Source organism: Lissotriton vulgaris, chromosome 2_1 (genome assembly GCF_964263255.1).
Source record: "Lissotriton vulgaris chromosome 2_1, aLisVul1.2, whole genome shotgun sequence".
In the NCBI taxonomy this organism is placed as follows: domain Eukaryota; kingdom Metazoa; phylum Chordata; class Amphibia; order Caudata; family Salamandridae; genus Lissotriton; species Lissotriton vulgaris.
Window position 1 is genome coordinate 619848509 of NC_141687.1, and position 15930 is coordinate 619864438.

Below are 15930 nucleotides of genomic sequence, written 5' to 3' on the forward strand. Positions count from 1 at the left end.
AAGACAATTACAACAGATGGCATGGATGATTTCAGGAGAGTCTGGCAGGTGTTAGACTTGTTGTCAGAGGCTCCGGAGCTCATTAAAGAATCCTGGGAGCCAGGAACTTCAAAGGCATACAAATTGGTATGAGGAAGATGGGTTCACTGGTGTTCTGGAAGGGATTTGGATCCCGTTTCAGACCCTTCCGTTAGCGCAGTACATTTTTTTAAAGACTTTTCGAAGTATTGTTAACTACAGTTCATTTATGTAGACCAGCTATACCACCCGGACATCTTTTAGAGGACTGGTTACTTGTTGGACAGAATATTTTTGTACAGAGATCGATTACAAGTGTGCGTTTAGAAGCCCTGCCTGTGACTAAAAATAAGTCTTTGCAGGATGTGAATACAGTTCTTCGCGAACCGCAAAAAAGGGAAAAGAATGAAAATGTAACTTTGCAGAGTTTGTCTTTGAAACTGGCAACGTTGCTTGCTTGCTTGAAATCTTATAGATCTGTTTCAGATATAAGACCTTTAGACGTTTCTTTAAGAAGTTGTCAACCAAAAGTTTTTTAATCCAAGATTAGACTGTCATGAAAATGTGTGTGAGGCTGAATGTCAAAGTATACCAGTATGGAAGAGAAGGTCTGACAAAACCGGGAGATTCACAATTGTTTATATCCTTCAAACACCCCCATCAGCCAGGTTCTTCACCAACTTTCGATGGGTGAATAAAGGAAATTATGAAAGGAGGAGATGTAGGTGTTCTTCAGCTTGGGGCACATCCAGCACAAGATGCTATGTTTAACTCCTTCGCTGCGGCGGCTATTTCGCGGGCGGGCGCGTGGCTCACCGGTGCTGGTGACAGAACCGTTCCGTCACGGCTCGCGGGTGAGCTGTGCTTGTGACGGAACGGTTCCGTCACGGCCCCGCCCGCTTAATTAAACCCGCCGCGCAGGCGCGAAATCAGTGCCGCGCAGGCGCGGCGGCCGGGCCGTGACGGAACCGTTCCGTCACCAGCACAGCCCACCCGAGGGGCGTGATGGAACGGTTCCGTCAGCAGCATCGAAGGTGTTAACAAAGCTGTTACGGTTGGTGGAAATTTGTGTAATATTCTGAAGTCAGCTGATTGAGCAGATGAGTCTACATTTAAGTGATTATATTTTAAACCCATTGAGAGTGCTGTGGAAAATGTTATGGCAAAACTTTGAACAAGCATAATATTGGCCTTCAAGCCTTGCCATCATATGCCGATTTTCCACAGACCTAACTGTCCAAAAGGAAGAAAATCATGATTTTTTTTATAAACACTGATGCTAATATTAGTCCTCCCATCAATTTACTCTATGAATGATTATTTTGTGTTTTACCGAAGGTCAGTTTTAAAGAAAATAATTAAGTAACTTAAGTGACCAGTTGGAAAGCAACACAGACTACAGCGAGGACATGGAAATGGAAGATTTATTTGTAACAATAAAAAGAAGGAAGATAGCTGTGGCTTCTCTTTATTTATGCATGTTCCAGAATGTTTTAAATGATCTACTTTTAAAGTTCTTCCCTTGTTGCTGCCGAGTATGAGGAACAAAACAGATATGCATAATATAATGTGCCTTTGTCACTTTTTGACCCCTTGCATGCTGATGACGGCCCCCATCCGTCATGCACTACGGCGCTCGTGTGCTGATGACGGCTGGGGCCGTCATACACCCGCCCACTCGCGATTTTGTGGCACAGGCGTAGAATCGCGGCCGCATGCAAGGGGTTAATAAAATCCTCATTTTTCCCCACTAGGGCTGTGGAAAATCTGTATCATCGTTTTCTTGAATATGGTTTCAATAGTTTACAGAAAAGCAGCTTTCACTTATGCATTTCTTGTGAAAGGCGGAATAATCAGGAGAGGGGCCACTGACAGCAAAAGAGGTTTGTGGGGTCAGTCACAGCTACATTTTAGCTTCAAAACTAATCATCTACATGGAGCCATTTAGTTTGATTTTGAGAAGCTCTGGCATCGATTAACACAAGACGATACAAAATTGCACCTAAACACTTCACACATCTAAGTTCTCGCCCTAAAGAACGGTCTCGCTCACCTAAACTGGATGAAAGCAATTGTTAATCTTAACAATCTAGAAAATACTTCGTCTCTGCTACATTCCACATCAGCAACAAAGAGTCTAAATGAATCCAGCATTTCTGAATTTGTTAAATCTAAACCGGATTCTCCCTTTCCCCAGTACAATTTACTAAAACTCTATGAATCACAATTGATTAGTGTTCACATACCTATTAGACAAAATAATTTGTACACACTTTCATCTCCCAATAAAAAAAAGAGGCATCAATACTGAAAAACTCAAAACAGCCATACATGCCCTTGTCATAACCTAACCAGTCAATATTTTGGTAATGCTATTTTTCGTAGATGTGTTCCTCTTTCATTGAGCCCCACTCTTGCTCTATTGTACTTTCAGGGGGAATGTTACAGCATGGAGCTAAAAACGTCTGATCACATCTCGATGACCTTTACTGGCTACTTATCAGACCCAGGAGTAATTTGTAACTACGCATCACTGTTCACCAAGTAATGCAGAACGAGAACTGTCCACACGCTGCAGAACTGCTTATCTTCGGAGGAGTTTTGAGAGGCTTGGGAAGCGAATACTCCTTTCTCCTGGAAGTTCCAATATTCAAGATGCAATTAATCCTTCTAAAGAGCCACAGTATCAGCATGGAACGCTTTGCCAGCATCCTTTAGGAAATCTTCTTTCCTACCTTTCAGGTAGCAACTCAAGACACGCCTGTTCAAGCAACTTCAGGAACTCTGGTATTTGCTTATTTCTTCCACACCAACCCAAATTTCTCTGTATGTATCCACCAGCCTATGATTCTCTAATTTCTCTAAAATCTGAAAGCGATTCTTCTGTGGCAAGTGAACCATTCAGGGCAGCAGCAATATGGTTACGTCAGTTCAGGGTAAGTACATCTCTGCCGGCATCATTCTCAATTTGATGAAGTTTGTTGATGAGATGCTTTGTGAATTTAATGTACTGCCCAGTGGCACAGTCAAGGTATGGCAGCACTGTAGCAGTAGAGTCCTGACCATTTTTTTGAGGGGGGAGGGGGATGGGGGTGGGCGGGGAGGTTTTGTCAGTTTAACACTGAAAATAACAGAGGGCACCTAACTTCTTGCAATACTGGTACTAAGTAGAAAGGAGACCGTCACAAATGTACCCTATTTGTGAGAGAAGACAATCCATTTTAGGCCTATCCCATAACTCATTTAGACTTTGTAGTAGTAGCTGATGGCTCATCATGTCAAAGGCTGCTGAGAGATGAAGGAGGACTATAGCATCCCTGTGGAATCACTGGTGTTCTTGAGGTCATACAGACTGCAAGTGACTCTGCGGGTTGATATCCGTTTTTCTTTCTGAGGAAATCAGAGAGATTAGTGAAAACTTCAAATTGTGGGGCACACTCTTCCTCTGGGTCTGTAATTTCTTCTTGGGGTGTTCAGGGGCGCTTCCTCATCTAAGAAATTGGTTATTCTTTCAACTGTTAAAGAAACAATGTTGGGGGGCGGGGGGGGGGGGGGGGACAAGAACAACTGCCTACAGAAAAAAGTCTAAAAACAAGAATAATTCACACATTGTAAAAAGTTCAGCATCACTGCATGGGTAAGACTGGTTTTCAACTTTTTTTTCCAGAGACGGTTTAAAAACATCCATGGACAGTTGACCTATGGAAAGAGCAGTTCTGGGTCACATAGGAAGGAGAGATGTAGGTGTTGAGATGACAGTTTACATTGTCAGCCCTGCCAAGCTTCCCAGGCCCATGCATAATGAGCTGCTCCAGTTTAGGCGTTTCTTTGAATTTTGCGACTTATAGTCTTGCCTACTACATACGTCTTGCATATTCCATAAAGCAACAGGACTACAAGTCCCAGAATTCAAATGAAAAAACCTGTACACGAGCAGCACACGCATGGACATGTGAAACTTAACAGCTATGCATTGTTATCTGTGTCACTGCACCCGACTACTTGTTTATGCAGCTAATTTAAAGTAACTCTAGAAGCTGATATCTTGAGTGTGTACAACTGCACATGAATTTAGCGAGAAAAATTGTGTATGTAGGGCAGTTTAGTTTATGCTTGGATGAGTTGTTAAAAGTATGACATCTGTGTTAAATACAATCTTGTTGGTAGATTTGATATTAGAATACTGGGGGGATTTTTAGAACGAAGGACCCATAAACAATAGTTCTGTTTGAAAGTTCCACCCCCCATTCGCCAATCCCTATTATTACTAGTTGGTTCAATATTGCAGATTGAACTAACTACTTTTTAAGGGCCGTCGTTATGTAATTAATCGTCGTCATGTAATTAATATTAATACCAACGTAGATCAACACAGGTATGGATGGCCCTTTGGGCACATTACTATACACTTTGTAGATAGAGAGGGTTGCCGTTTTTATTAGAAAAAAACTGCGATTTGCTTATGTTTTGCTCTTAAGGAACAGTCCAGAACCAGTAACAGAAACAAAAAAAATGTTACAATTCTAGGACTCTTTTGTAACATGTTAATTATCCATGTTTCTTCTAATATTCATTCTGAAATTATATGAAACAGCTCTGAAATACTTTTAAACTGTTTTTTGTTGTAGACATGTTTCAAAAGGGAAACAAAATACCAGGTTTCACTGTATTTCTAATATTTTTTTACCATCCTGGGCATAAAAATACAGACAAGGCTGGTACAAAACAAACCAGGTGGCAACGCTATCTGTAAATCCAAGGCCAACTAAATGTTGCCACAGGTGGGAGTGCAAACAAGAATTTGGCACAACAGGGTGCAAAGCCAACCCCCAGCACTGAATTTAAGAAGCATGACAGTTAGTAGTGGGATAGAAAGGAAGTTTGTGTAATCCTAGCTGATCTTGGTGAGAAACCCAACGTGTTAAACTGCGTACTCATCTAGCAGCAATCAATCTGACCCCGTTGTGGCTCTTCAACATTTTCCACAAGACACATCTCAAGCTAGAAGGGGATCAAGGTAGGACCCTGTGACCCTACGATCACTGAGACTCCTTGCCCCACCCTCTTGACCTCTGCCTGGGGACATCATAGGCCAGTCACTGGTAACTATTTTTCCCAACTCAAAAGTACGCAAACTTTCATTGTCCAACATTATGAAAATCTGTTTCCTGCTGTACTGCAGCTTTGTGGCCAAGCTGGGAGGGAAAAGAGACTATTGGGTGCCACACAAAAAAGATTGAACAAAGCTGTAACATGTTCTCCCTGTTCAACCCATCCTAAAATTTGAATGGCCAAGGCACAGGGTAATTTAGGGGGAAGTAGAATAACGAACAGCAGTGGTAAATTACAATACAGACCAGTTGTGGTGTCCGGAGCCCCTAAATGTCAGTCTCGAGACCACAACAACGTATCATGCCCAGTTAGAACTGATACATGATTGACTATTGAGGTCACGAATATCACCCACGCCAAGACAGCTAGGCGCAGATGTACATATTTGAGTTGGTGCAAAGTGATGTAAATCGATGCTAAGTCTTGCAAGGGTAATTACTTTCTGACTGTAAGACCTGTCAGCCCTTTGGGTGGTCCCTCCTTTTATTTATTTATTTTGTCCACTTTTTGCCCCCTACGCCTTGTCATTTTTATGTCCACTGGAATTTTTGGCGTTGTCCTAGGGGTGAGGGGCTACCTTGACCCTCAAGTTTTTTTAGGCCTAGTCGCCCACACATAAAATGGGGAACCCAGAGACATAAAATGGTGGCCTGTAACTGCCAAAACTTTTACCTCAGAAGTTCTGACCCATAGGACTACATAGGTAAGTTTTAGAACCTTCTAGCCAGTTCCAGTAGCCAGAGCCCAGCCTCTAAATAGGTTAGGTTTAGGGCTGGCATTTTGTAGAGTGACCAGAGAGCCTGGTGAGGAGTGAAGCGATAGAGTGGGGAGGCTGGCGCACTGTTAGGGGTTAGATCGTCCCTTGGGCCGGCTACACTACTGGCTGACGTGCCCGCTACCTATTGACTAAGCCCTGACATAGGTCCATCACCGCTAGCTCACCAATCCTACTAATTGTCCGGGGAAGAATGCTCCTAGTTGTTAGAAACGAACTGTGAGAAACTGGCCTGGGAGATCCACGGAGAGAACCACTTCCTATATCAGGGATTGTGCGGCTGTTCCCCGTTTTTCTGTATGACCTAACCGGAGCTGCCTTCAAAGAGAGTGCTGAGGGGGTAGGGGGGGGGGGGGATTTGGGGGTTCTGTAGTATCCCTGCTTCTGTCCCCGAGTGCTCTCTGTGCCCGAAGAGATCGTTAAAAGAACCCTACCTGGTCGCAGTTGACAGCTGAGGTCCCATTCACTAGATTGCAGTAGCTCAATTGCGGGCCCCCGGTGTGGAGAGTCCGCGCGAAGAGCCCAGCTGGTAGCGTAGCAGAGCGGCAGGTCCTGTGAGGCGGAGACGCAGGAGTCAGTCAGCTGAGAGAAGGGGGCGGAGGTCGGAAGAGGCTGGCCCGCGTAAACACCCTTCTTCCTTCACGACGGAGCCCTGAGAAACGTTATGAGGGACGCAGTGAGGTTCCGGCCCAGCTAGCTGAGAGGAACTTGCAGCGCTGGGGTCGGGATAAAGATCGAGTAGCTGCAGCTAAATCAGCGTAAGTAGAACGAACTGCCCAGAACCCGGTAAGACCGTGAAATACACTGCGGGGTTCCTGGGGCTAAGAGGGCCGTGCTGCTGCCGGGGAGGGTTGTGGCGGAAGGGAAGAGTGAGTTGGCTCGACTTTCCAGCGGAAGCAAATTAACTGACTGTGACCGGTGACCTTGAAACCGTATTTGGACTTGGGAGAACACCTGTTAACCTGTGATAGTGATCGAACCTCCTGGGAGTGCGAGACATTGCTTTTCAGCCCCTTTTCCGGCCTAACTGAGGGGAAAAGAGATTTCTGTAAGGAGTTTGTTTTAGTGCTGAAGGGAGCCAAGTTTACATAGCGGTTCTAGGACTGAGAAAGCATTAGTGAAGGGGGAGTTGCTTCTTTATCGCAGCGTTAATCAAAACCGATAGAGTGTCATCAGTTCAAACTGCTAAACCAATGTGATAACAGAGCAAATTGTACGATTGTGTGAAATGACAAAATATCTTGCCTATCTTTATCTAGATGTCCAGCTGTATAAACCTACTAGGGGTCTGTTTATGGAATAGGTACTGAAAACGTGTATTCTCTTGCCAGCAATAACCTTGGGCTCTCAAGGGTAACGTACAGCCAAGTATAACTGTAAGGCAATGTCATTTTTGCTGTTTTCCAGGGGGGAAATATTCACTGTTGCATAAGGTGCCGGGGATATTACTGAGTTACTTTTGTGTGAGGGAGTAATGTGTAATTAATAATATGTGAAAATGTGTCTATGCTAATAATCAAATGCAGAGCAAATTAATGAGCGGAATCTAAATACTGCTAACAAAGAGAAACTACAAAGAGAATTTATAAAGCAGACAGTATTTTCAAAACCGGTGTGGTGTCCTTTATTTTAGGGTGGTTGGGCGCTGAGTTACTATAAGTGACTGATGTAAGTACAACACAAAAGCCTATGAGAATAGCCCCCGCGCTGTGCCAGGCTACCCTATGTGGACTGGTAACCCCAGGTCTAACACTGACTCATACAAGTATTTTGTGCTGAAATTGTGCCCTTTTCTCAGTGCAAATAGCACTCTTCACCACTTTGCATTAAGGGGGCATCATTTGGGTATTTCTTTGGAAGATCTGTGCAAGCACAATTAGGCTTTGCGTTGAGAACACTTCCTTGAAGCAGCCACTACAGATGAGAAATGCTTTAATTTCTCCAAATATTCTATACATTACATCAGGGGTCTTCAAACTGTGGGGCGTGACCCCCAGGGGGGGCGTGGAGCCACACAAAGGGGGTCACGCCTTCACAGTCCTACTTCTGCCCAGACCCAAGGGCTTTAGTCCCCCTCCTCCCTCGTCGTGTGTCTCTGTCCAGCTTCTGCCTCAGAGCAACTCGAGGTGCTGGGGGCTCGGCTGGGCAGTGTCTGGAGTCATCTCCGGCAGGCCCAAGTTTTTCACAGGTCATTAAAGACCATTTGCATATTTAACATGCCTTTGTAAACTGGTTCTACGCCCGATCCGCGTTGACGCCATACAGTGCCCTTCCTGGTCGCCAGCTTCAATCCTGGCGGCCTCACTTGATTGAATTTTAAGATTGCAGTGTTCCTTGTAAACAAGGGGGGATTGAAAGAAGCACTACAAATTATTCACTGTGCCTTATAGCAAGCAATTTCTTTTTTGTCATGATTTACACCTTGCTAATATAGACACGTGCTCTAAGCATCATTTGCCTAAATCATTGGAGCTATCCTGCCACAGTCATGACCCTAGGCCAGGTGCCTTCACCCACCAAGCTATCCTACTGCAATCTGATTGTTTACAATCACATAAGCGCCAAGTACTATTATTAACGATCCTAACACCTTTCTCTGTTTGCAAACGTCTGATATGCACCCTACGCACATTTCTTGCAGCTCTCAAGTGTGGTGGGCTTTGCTCCTGCTCAGCGCCAATAGAAATTTAAAGTGGCATTACACATGTCCATAGCGGACTCACATGTGGACATTCCATTTGTTTAATTTCACGCCACTTGTGCATATTTCCCACAAGTATTCGTTTCCGTAGTTACTTTTCGAGCAATATCTGTCTTAATTCCGCACTGCGTTGCCACTCACCTCCTTGTGTCCGGGTGCATTCACTCTTTGGGTGGCTGTTCGTAACGGGGCACATTTGAGAACTCTGTAGTTTAGGCTGAAGGCCGTGCAAGGGCCTTTTCAGTGGGCAATTTAACAATTCATGTGATTTATTTGGTCCAATACAGAGATACTTAGGTTTATATCAACTAATGAAAACTATTTACAAAGCGCGATGTTACCCCCAGTGAAAGGATGTCCAGGCGCTAAAGCTAACTAAAATTCGGAGGCCTCATCACAGCTGTTCAAATTAACAATGTTTTAAGGAACTCTCTAAAAGAAAGATAATCTGTTATGAGTCTCACAGTCAAGGTCTGCCTGCTCCTTACATTTGTATTTTACAATTACAGCTGTAGTGTGAGAATGCATTTAATGAAAAGAAATATAAAGTAGGGTTGCCAAAAGAAAAATGCCTGCCTGTTTTGTTTAAAGAGCCTGCAAAGACCTCCTTGACACTAAATAGACTTTTAAATACAAAAGTATGTATGTATTCGTTATGTGATGTATCTGTCTTTTTTCTCTTTATCAGTCATGGATCATTGAGGCAGCCCTAGAACACACTTAAAAGTGTGTTCTATTTATATTTGCTGTTCGAAGTATGCACAGATAAATGCTGAAAATACAGCTTTAGGTGACTGCTTATTTTTGTACCGACGGGGCAATCAAAATAATCTGCTGGCAACCCTAACCATAGGACTGGAAGTTTGTTGCAGGATCAGCACATTATTTATTTCCTCCACCCTCGATCCCCGATTAATGGCGCAATAGTTTGACTTAGATCTTAAACCCTACGCCGCCGTCAATAACATGCTGAGTTATTACAAGTGTGTGGGAATGCACCCTGCATTCAGACAACTCGCTCCTCATTCTCGCCCTTCACTTTCACGCTCACCCTGCACTCACAGTGATCAATCTGTACTCACAATGCACTTGCGCTGTTCACCCTATACCTCACACTGCAGTCACACGAGTACACTACTCATCCTGCACTCATGTGACTTTCCTGCCCTGTCCCCCTCACTGCTCAATATGCAACTCACTCAAACAAGCCCATCAGTAATCATACAGTCATTCGTCCCCTTCTGAACTTGCATCCGCACCCAAATTCATACGCCACCTCACTCACCCTGCAGTCACTCCTCTTACCCTACTCTCGCACTGTTGCATCACTCACCGTGCACTCACATGGGCACTCTTGTCACCCACAGTGTGCAGAGGGTTTATGTACCTGCTACAAAGAACGTGTACCATGCAGATCACAGAACTGAGTGTGAGTAAACTATGAGTAGTGCTATAAAAAATGAAATATTTGTCAGAAAGGTGCTATAGCGATAGGAGGTGCGTTGTTGGTGAGTGGCAGTGAAGCAATTCATGGAGAAGGAGGAAACGGGGGTGGGGCACCAAAAAAGACTGTTGCACCAAATGCGACCAGTGTTAGGATCAGCCCTGGCTGGGAGTGTTAGTCCCTTCCAAATTTCTGGTCTAGTGACTCCCCTTCTTCTGGCTATTATTATTATTTACATTTGTAGTGTGCTACTGTTACCAAAAGATGTCCTGGGGCTAATAACCTTCTGCTGCCTGTAGGCAAATGAGAAACACACAGAAGGAGAACCAGCCAAATGGGCTTACCCATAGAGAAAAGTTTTTATATCTTCCTAAAGGATAATAGATTCTTGGTGGAGCAAAGGAGGGTGCAAGTTCCATAACTGCGCAGCCTGCACCAAAACAGAGAGACGGACAACTCATGCCTTCTTGAATATGGAACAATAAGCAGAGTGGCACAGGCCTAGAGGAGCATACAGGTACAACCCGTATGCTTGGTGAAGAGAGATTAGAGAGGACAGCAAGGGAGTGAGCGAATTCGATTGAAGAGGTCAGGGATGAGGAGAAATGTGAATTGCCGAATAGAAGTGTGGACACACAAGAAGTGAGTGTGAGCCAAAGGTGAGGGCTTCTGTTAGAACAAAGGAAAGATGTGAAAGTTGAACGGGGGGACTGGAGAGGTCTAAGATACAAATAGACAAAAATTTGAATGGAGAGACGAGGTGGATGAGAAGTGCTGAGTGGCACGGGTGTTGACGGGACCAGAGAGGCCATGAAATACATGGGAGAGCCTGTTAGAGATGAGGACAGTGAAAAGACAGAATGGCAAGAGGTGATTAAGGGTGAAGTGAGAGGCTGAATGGGGAGAGTTCAGAAGTTGTAAAAAGGTGTGAAAGAAAATGGCCTGCATAGTGAGAGAGGGATCCAGGGTTAGGAGAGGAGAGAGGGATGGAAGGGAGGGGTTGAGAGGAAAGCTGCTTAACTCCGCACAAAACCGCCAGGTTTAAAAGGGACCCCTGCTTCTCCTGGCCAGGGCCAGGTGAGCTTCTAATGTGGCAGCACGTATTCCTGTGGAGTGGAAGGCCCTTCTCAAAGGTTGACTAGAAATCTTTCTGATGTTAATTGCTGTATTTTGGTTATAAATGGGTACTGATGGGGTGAAATCTTTCCTCAGTGTTACTGTGTAAAAATGTCAACATAATGAAGCAATGCTATCCCAAAATACGCGGCATAACATCACTTACATTTTCTTCCCACACAATTTAGTCAAGCCTGTCGCGCAATTTGGTCCTCACTGCCTCATAATTCTAGTAGCCCTGTTACAGGATTAGATATTTTTGTCAGGAGGGGGTCCTTAAGCCTCAAAATGTTGACAAGGGGGTCTCGGCATCCAAAAGTTTGAAGACCTCTGCATTACATGTATGCTGCGCTGCAGAGCACACATACAAACTGTGGGATGTTTATGAATTTGTCTGGGCATAGGATTTTGTATAGAAACGGTAGGTCTGTAGTACACATCTTATGCCAAACAGCACACCCACACCTCTGTACCACTATGCAAAGAATATGTGTGGCGCCAGGCAGGTTTTACAGTAGGGCACCAGCAGGAGACTAATTAAAAAAATATATATGGCTCAGCCCTCCTTTCACCCCCTTGAACAACTTGAGTTGCTGCGCTACTCCACAAATAAGGAATCTGCCCCTTTATATAATAGTTTTCTAGTTTAATTGACTGTTTCTCACATCTTTAAATATGAGTAGTGCAGGCGAAGGCCCAGAGCAGCGAGCTTTGCAGGGCGGCCCATAGGTTAATAATACAAATATTTGTGGTCAGAACTTGTGAAACAAAGACTAAAGACCTGTGGAATTCACTACAGATCTTCATTTAAAAAGTTGTAAGTCGAAAAAGAGAGAGAAAAAAAGACCATTTGAAGCAATAACGGTCTGGGCTTTGATTTTTATTATTTACAAAGTTGTGCGTGCTATCTTGTTATCTTGTATCAACATTAATAAAACAAAGAAAGAGTTGAGCATTCACACCTAAACTAAAGCTACTATTGAAGACCGAAGGAAACTAAAGCCACATATAACCACTGCATATTTTGTACACAGAATCCAGATACGGTGTTGAGAATATGCATAATGGTATCTCAAAGTGCTAAATACTCCTTTCAACCAACAGGATCACAAGAAAAAAGTACGAATATGCTGAGAGGCAAGGCATATGCAAAAGAATGATAACCAAATAAAAAGTCACAAACCTGGGGATGTTTTTCCAAACTAAACTCATCTCCCCACCTAAAGGACAAAGTAAATGCAAAGGTTTATAAACCAACAAGCACACCAAATATTAAACATTAGCCAATGGCCATGAACACAAATTACCTTCCTCTATACCTTCAATTACCCCTGCTGCCCCCATGCAACCTCCTACTCACTCACCCAATGGACCGGATCTTGAAAGCCGTTCGATCGACATGCAGCACTTTCACCTCCTGTAAAGAAAAGCTACATTAGTGGTTAGTTCCAAGATCCCTTCTACACATACTAAGATCTCAACCTACAAAATGTTGACAACCTAGAGCTTTAGAAAGAAATAACTGAAATCATGGAACAAGCAATGTAGAGGTATTCAAATAGGATTTTCATCTAATGTATCGTCTACAGAGGAAAATCTAAAACACTGAAGAAAGTTGTGAGAAATTCCATTCAAGAGAATGCCTAAAAATACATCCCCAACATGGCATCGAATCCCAAGCATGAAAATGATAATCAATTTTCAAAATACTAACAAACTTCCAACAATTTTAAAAGGAAGGAAACAGAGGGATTTAGAAAAAAATGAAGCAATATAAAAGAGAAAAACACTGAGTTTAAGGGCATTTTTTACGGAGAACCTTTAAAAAGATGGATAAGTCTGAGAGACACCTAGATGGAGCACTGTTGGCAGACAACAGCTACAGAAAACAAGTATTGCATAGCCAATAGGTCTTACCTTTGGGACCTTATAAGTGTTTAGTTTTCCAGTACAATATCCTTGGTACAACAACATCAAGTGTTGCATGGCTAAACACTTATAAGGTCCTAAAGGCGAGACCTATTGGCTATGCCAATTCTTGTTTTGAGTGAGTGAGGTAGAGATGCTAATTTTGCTTTTACAGGAGCAGTGGAAGACGTGGCAGTGGACGACGACGTGGTGGTGGTGGTAGACGACGTGGTGGTGGTGGTAGACGACGTGGTGGTGGTGGTAGACGACGTGGTGGTGGTGGTAGACGACGTGGTGGTGGTGGTAGACGACGTGGTGGTGGTGGTAGACGACGTGGTGGTGGTGGTAGACGACGTGGTGGTGGTAGACGACGTGGTGGTGGTGGTGGTAGACGACGTGGTGGTGGTGGTAGACGACGTGGTGGTGGTGGTAGACGACGTGGTGGTGGTGGTGGTAGACGACGTGGTGGTGGTGGTGGTGGTAGACGACGTGGTGGTGGTGGTGGTAGACGACGAGGTGGTGGTGGTGGTAGACGACGAGGTGGTGGTGGTGGTAGACGACGAGGTGGTGGTGGTGGTGGTAGACGACGAGGTGGTGGTGGTGGTGGTAGACGACGAGGTGGTGGTGGTGGTGGTAGACGACGAGGTGGTGGTGGTAGACGACGAGGTGGTGGTGGTAGACGACGAGGTGGTGGTGGTAGACGACGAGGTGGTGGTGGTAGACGACGAGGTGGTGGTGGTAGACGACGAGGTGGTGGTGGTAGACGACGAGGTGGTGGTGGTAGACGACGAGGTGGTGGTGGTAGACGACGAGGTGGTGGTGGTAGACGACGAGGTGGTGGTAGACCACGAGGTGGTGGTGGTAGACCACGAGGTGGTGGTGGTAGACCACGAGGTGATGGTGGTAGACGACGAGGTGGAGGTGGTGGACGTGGTGGTGGACGTGGTGGTGGACGTGGATGTGGTGGGGGGAGAAGTGGTGGTGGTGGAGGACGTGGTGGTGGAGGACATGGTGGTGGTGGTGGTGGAGGACGTGGTGGTGGAGGACGTGGTGGTGGAGGACGTGGTGGTGGAGGAAAAGGTGGTGGAGGAGGACCTGGTGGTGGTGGCCATGGTGGACTTAGTGGCGGACGTGGTGGTGGTGGACGTAGTGGCGATGGACAAGGTGGTGGACGCGGTGGGCTTGGTGGCGGTGTACATGATGGTGGTGGACGTGGTGGTGGTAGTGGACGTGATGGTGGGCGTGGTGGACATGATGGTGGACATGATGGTGGGCATGGTGGTGTACGTGGTGGTGGACGTGGTCGTTGACGTGGTGGAGGACGTGGTGGAGGACGTGGTGGAGGACCTGGTGGAGGACCTGGTGGTGGAGGAGGACCTGGTGGTGGAGGACCTGGTGGTGGAGGAGGACCTGGTGGTGGAGGAGGACCTGGTGGTGGAGGAGGACCTGGTGGTGGAGGAGGACCTGGTGGTGGAGGTGGACCTGGTGGTGGAGGTGGACCTGGTGGTGGAGGTGGACCTGGTGGTGGAGGAGGACCTGGTGGTGGAGGAGGACCTGGTGGTGGAGGAGGACCTGGTGGTGGAGGAGGACCTGGTGGTGGAGGAGGACGTGGAGGAGGACCTGGTGGTGGAGGAGGACCTGGTGGTGGAGGAGGACCTGGTGGTGGAGGAGGACCTGGTGGTGGTGGAGGAGGACCTGGTGGTGGAGGAGGACCTGGTGGTGGAGGAGGACCTGGTGGTGGAGGAGGACCTGGTGGTGGAGGAGGACCTGGTGGTGGAGGACATGGTGGAGGCTGTGGTGGTGGTCGCCATGGTGGTGGTGGTGGTCGCCATGGTGGTGGTGGACATGTGGGACGTGATGGTGGTGGACGTGATGGTGGTGGACGTGGTGGTGGACGTGGATGGTGGTGGACGTGGATGGTGGTGGACGTGGTGGTGGTTGACGTGGAGGACGTGGTGGTGGTGGACGTGGTGGTGGTGGTGGACGTGGTGGTGGAGGAGGACCTGGTGGTGGTGGAGGAGGACCTGGTGCTGGTGGAGGAGGACCTGGTGCTGGTGGAGGAGGACCTGGTGCTGGTGGAGGAGGACCTGGTGCTGGTGGAGGAGGACCTGGTGGAGGAGGACCTGGTGCAGGTGGAGGAGGACCTGGTGCAGGTGGAGGAGGACCTGGTGCAGGTGGAGGAGGACCTGGTGCTGGTGGAGGAGGACCTGGTGCTGGTGGAGGAGGACCTGGTGCTGGTGGAGGAGGACCTGGTGGAGGAGGACCTGGTGGAGGAGGACCTGGTGGAGGAGGACCTGGTGCAGGTGGAGGAGGACCTGGTGCTGGTGGAGGAGGACCTGGTGCTGGTGGAGGAGGACCTGGTGCTGGTGGAGGAGGACCTGGTGCTGGTGGAGGAGGACCTGGTGCTGGTGGAGGAGGACCTGGTGGAGGAGGACCTGGTGGAGGAGGACCTGGTGCAGGTGGAGGAGGACCTGGTGGAGGAGGACCTGGTGCAGGTGGAGGAGGACCTGGTGCAGGTGGAGGAGGACCTGGTGCAGGTGGAGGAGGACCTGGTGCTGGTGGAGGAGGACCTGGTGCTGGTGGAGGAGGACCTGGTGCTGGTGGAGGAGGACCTGGTGCTGGTGGAGGAGGACCTGGTGCTGGTGGAGGAGGACCTGGTGCTGGTGGAGGTGGACCTGGTGGTGGAGGTGGACCTGGTGGTGGAGGAGGACCTGGTGGTGGTGGAGGAGGACATGGTGGTGGTGGAGGAGGACATGGTGGTGGTGGAGGAGGACATGGTGGTGGTGGGGGAGGACATGGTGGTGGTGGAGGAGGACATGGTGGTGGAGGAGGACATGGTGGTGGAGGACATGGTGG

At 47.1% G+C, this 15930-nt stretch overlaps 1 protein-coding gene across 4 annotated transcripts in view; it reads right to left on the reverse strand.

Annotated features, from left to right (window-relative positions):
• TSLIG1 (tRNA splicing ligase complex subunit 1) overlaps window positions 1–15930 on the reverse strand; it is a 56165-nt gene that overhangs the window by 9779 nt on the left and 30456 nt on the right. For all 4 annotated transcript variants that reach the window (XM_086955707.1, XM_086955709.1, XM_086955708.1 and 1 more), the window contains 2 exons: window positions 12531–12583; window positions 12350–12386 (listed from right to left, as the gene is read on the reverse strand). In XM_086955707.1, coding sequence (XP_086811833.1) covers window positions 12350–12386; window positions 12531–12583 — 90 coding nt within the window. The remainder of the gene's footprint in view (window positions 1–12349; window positions 12387–12530; window positions 12584–15930) is intronic.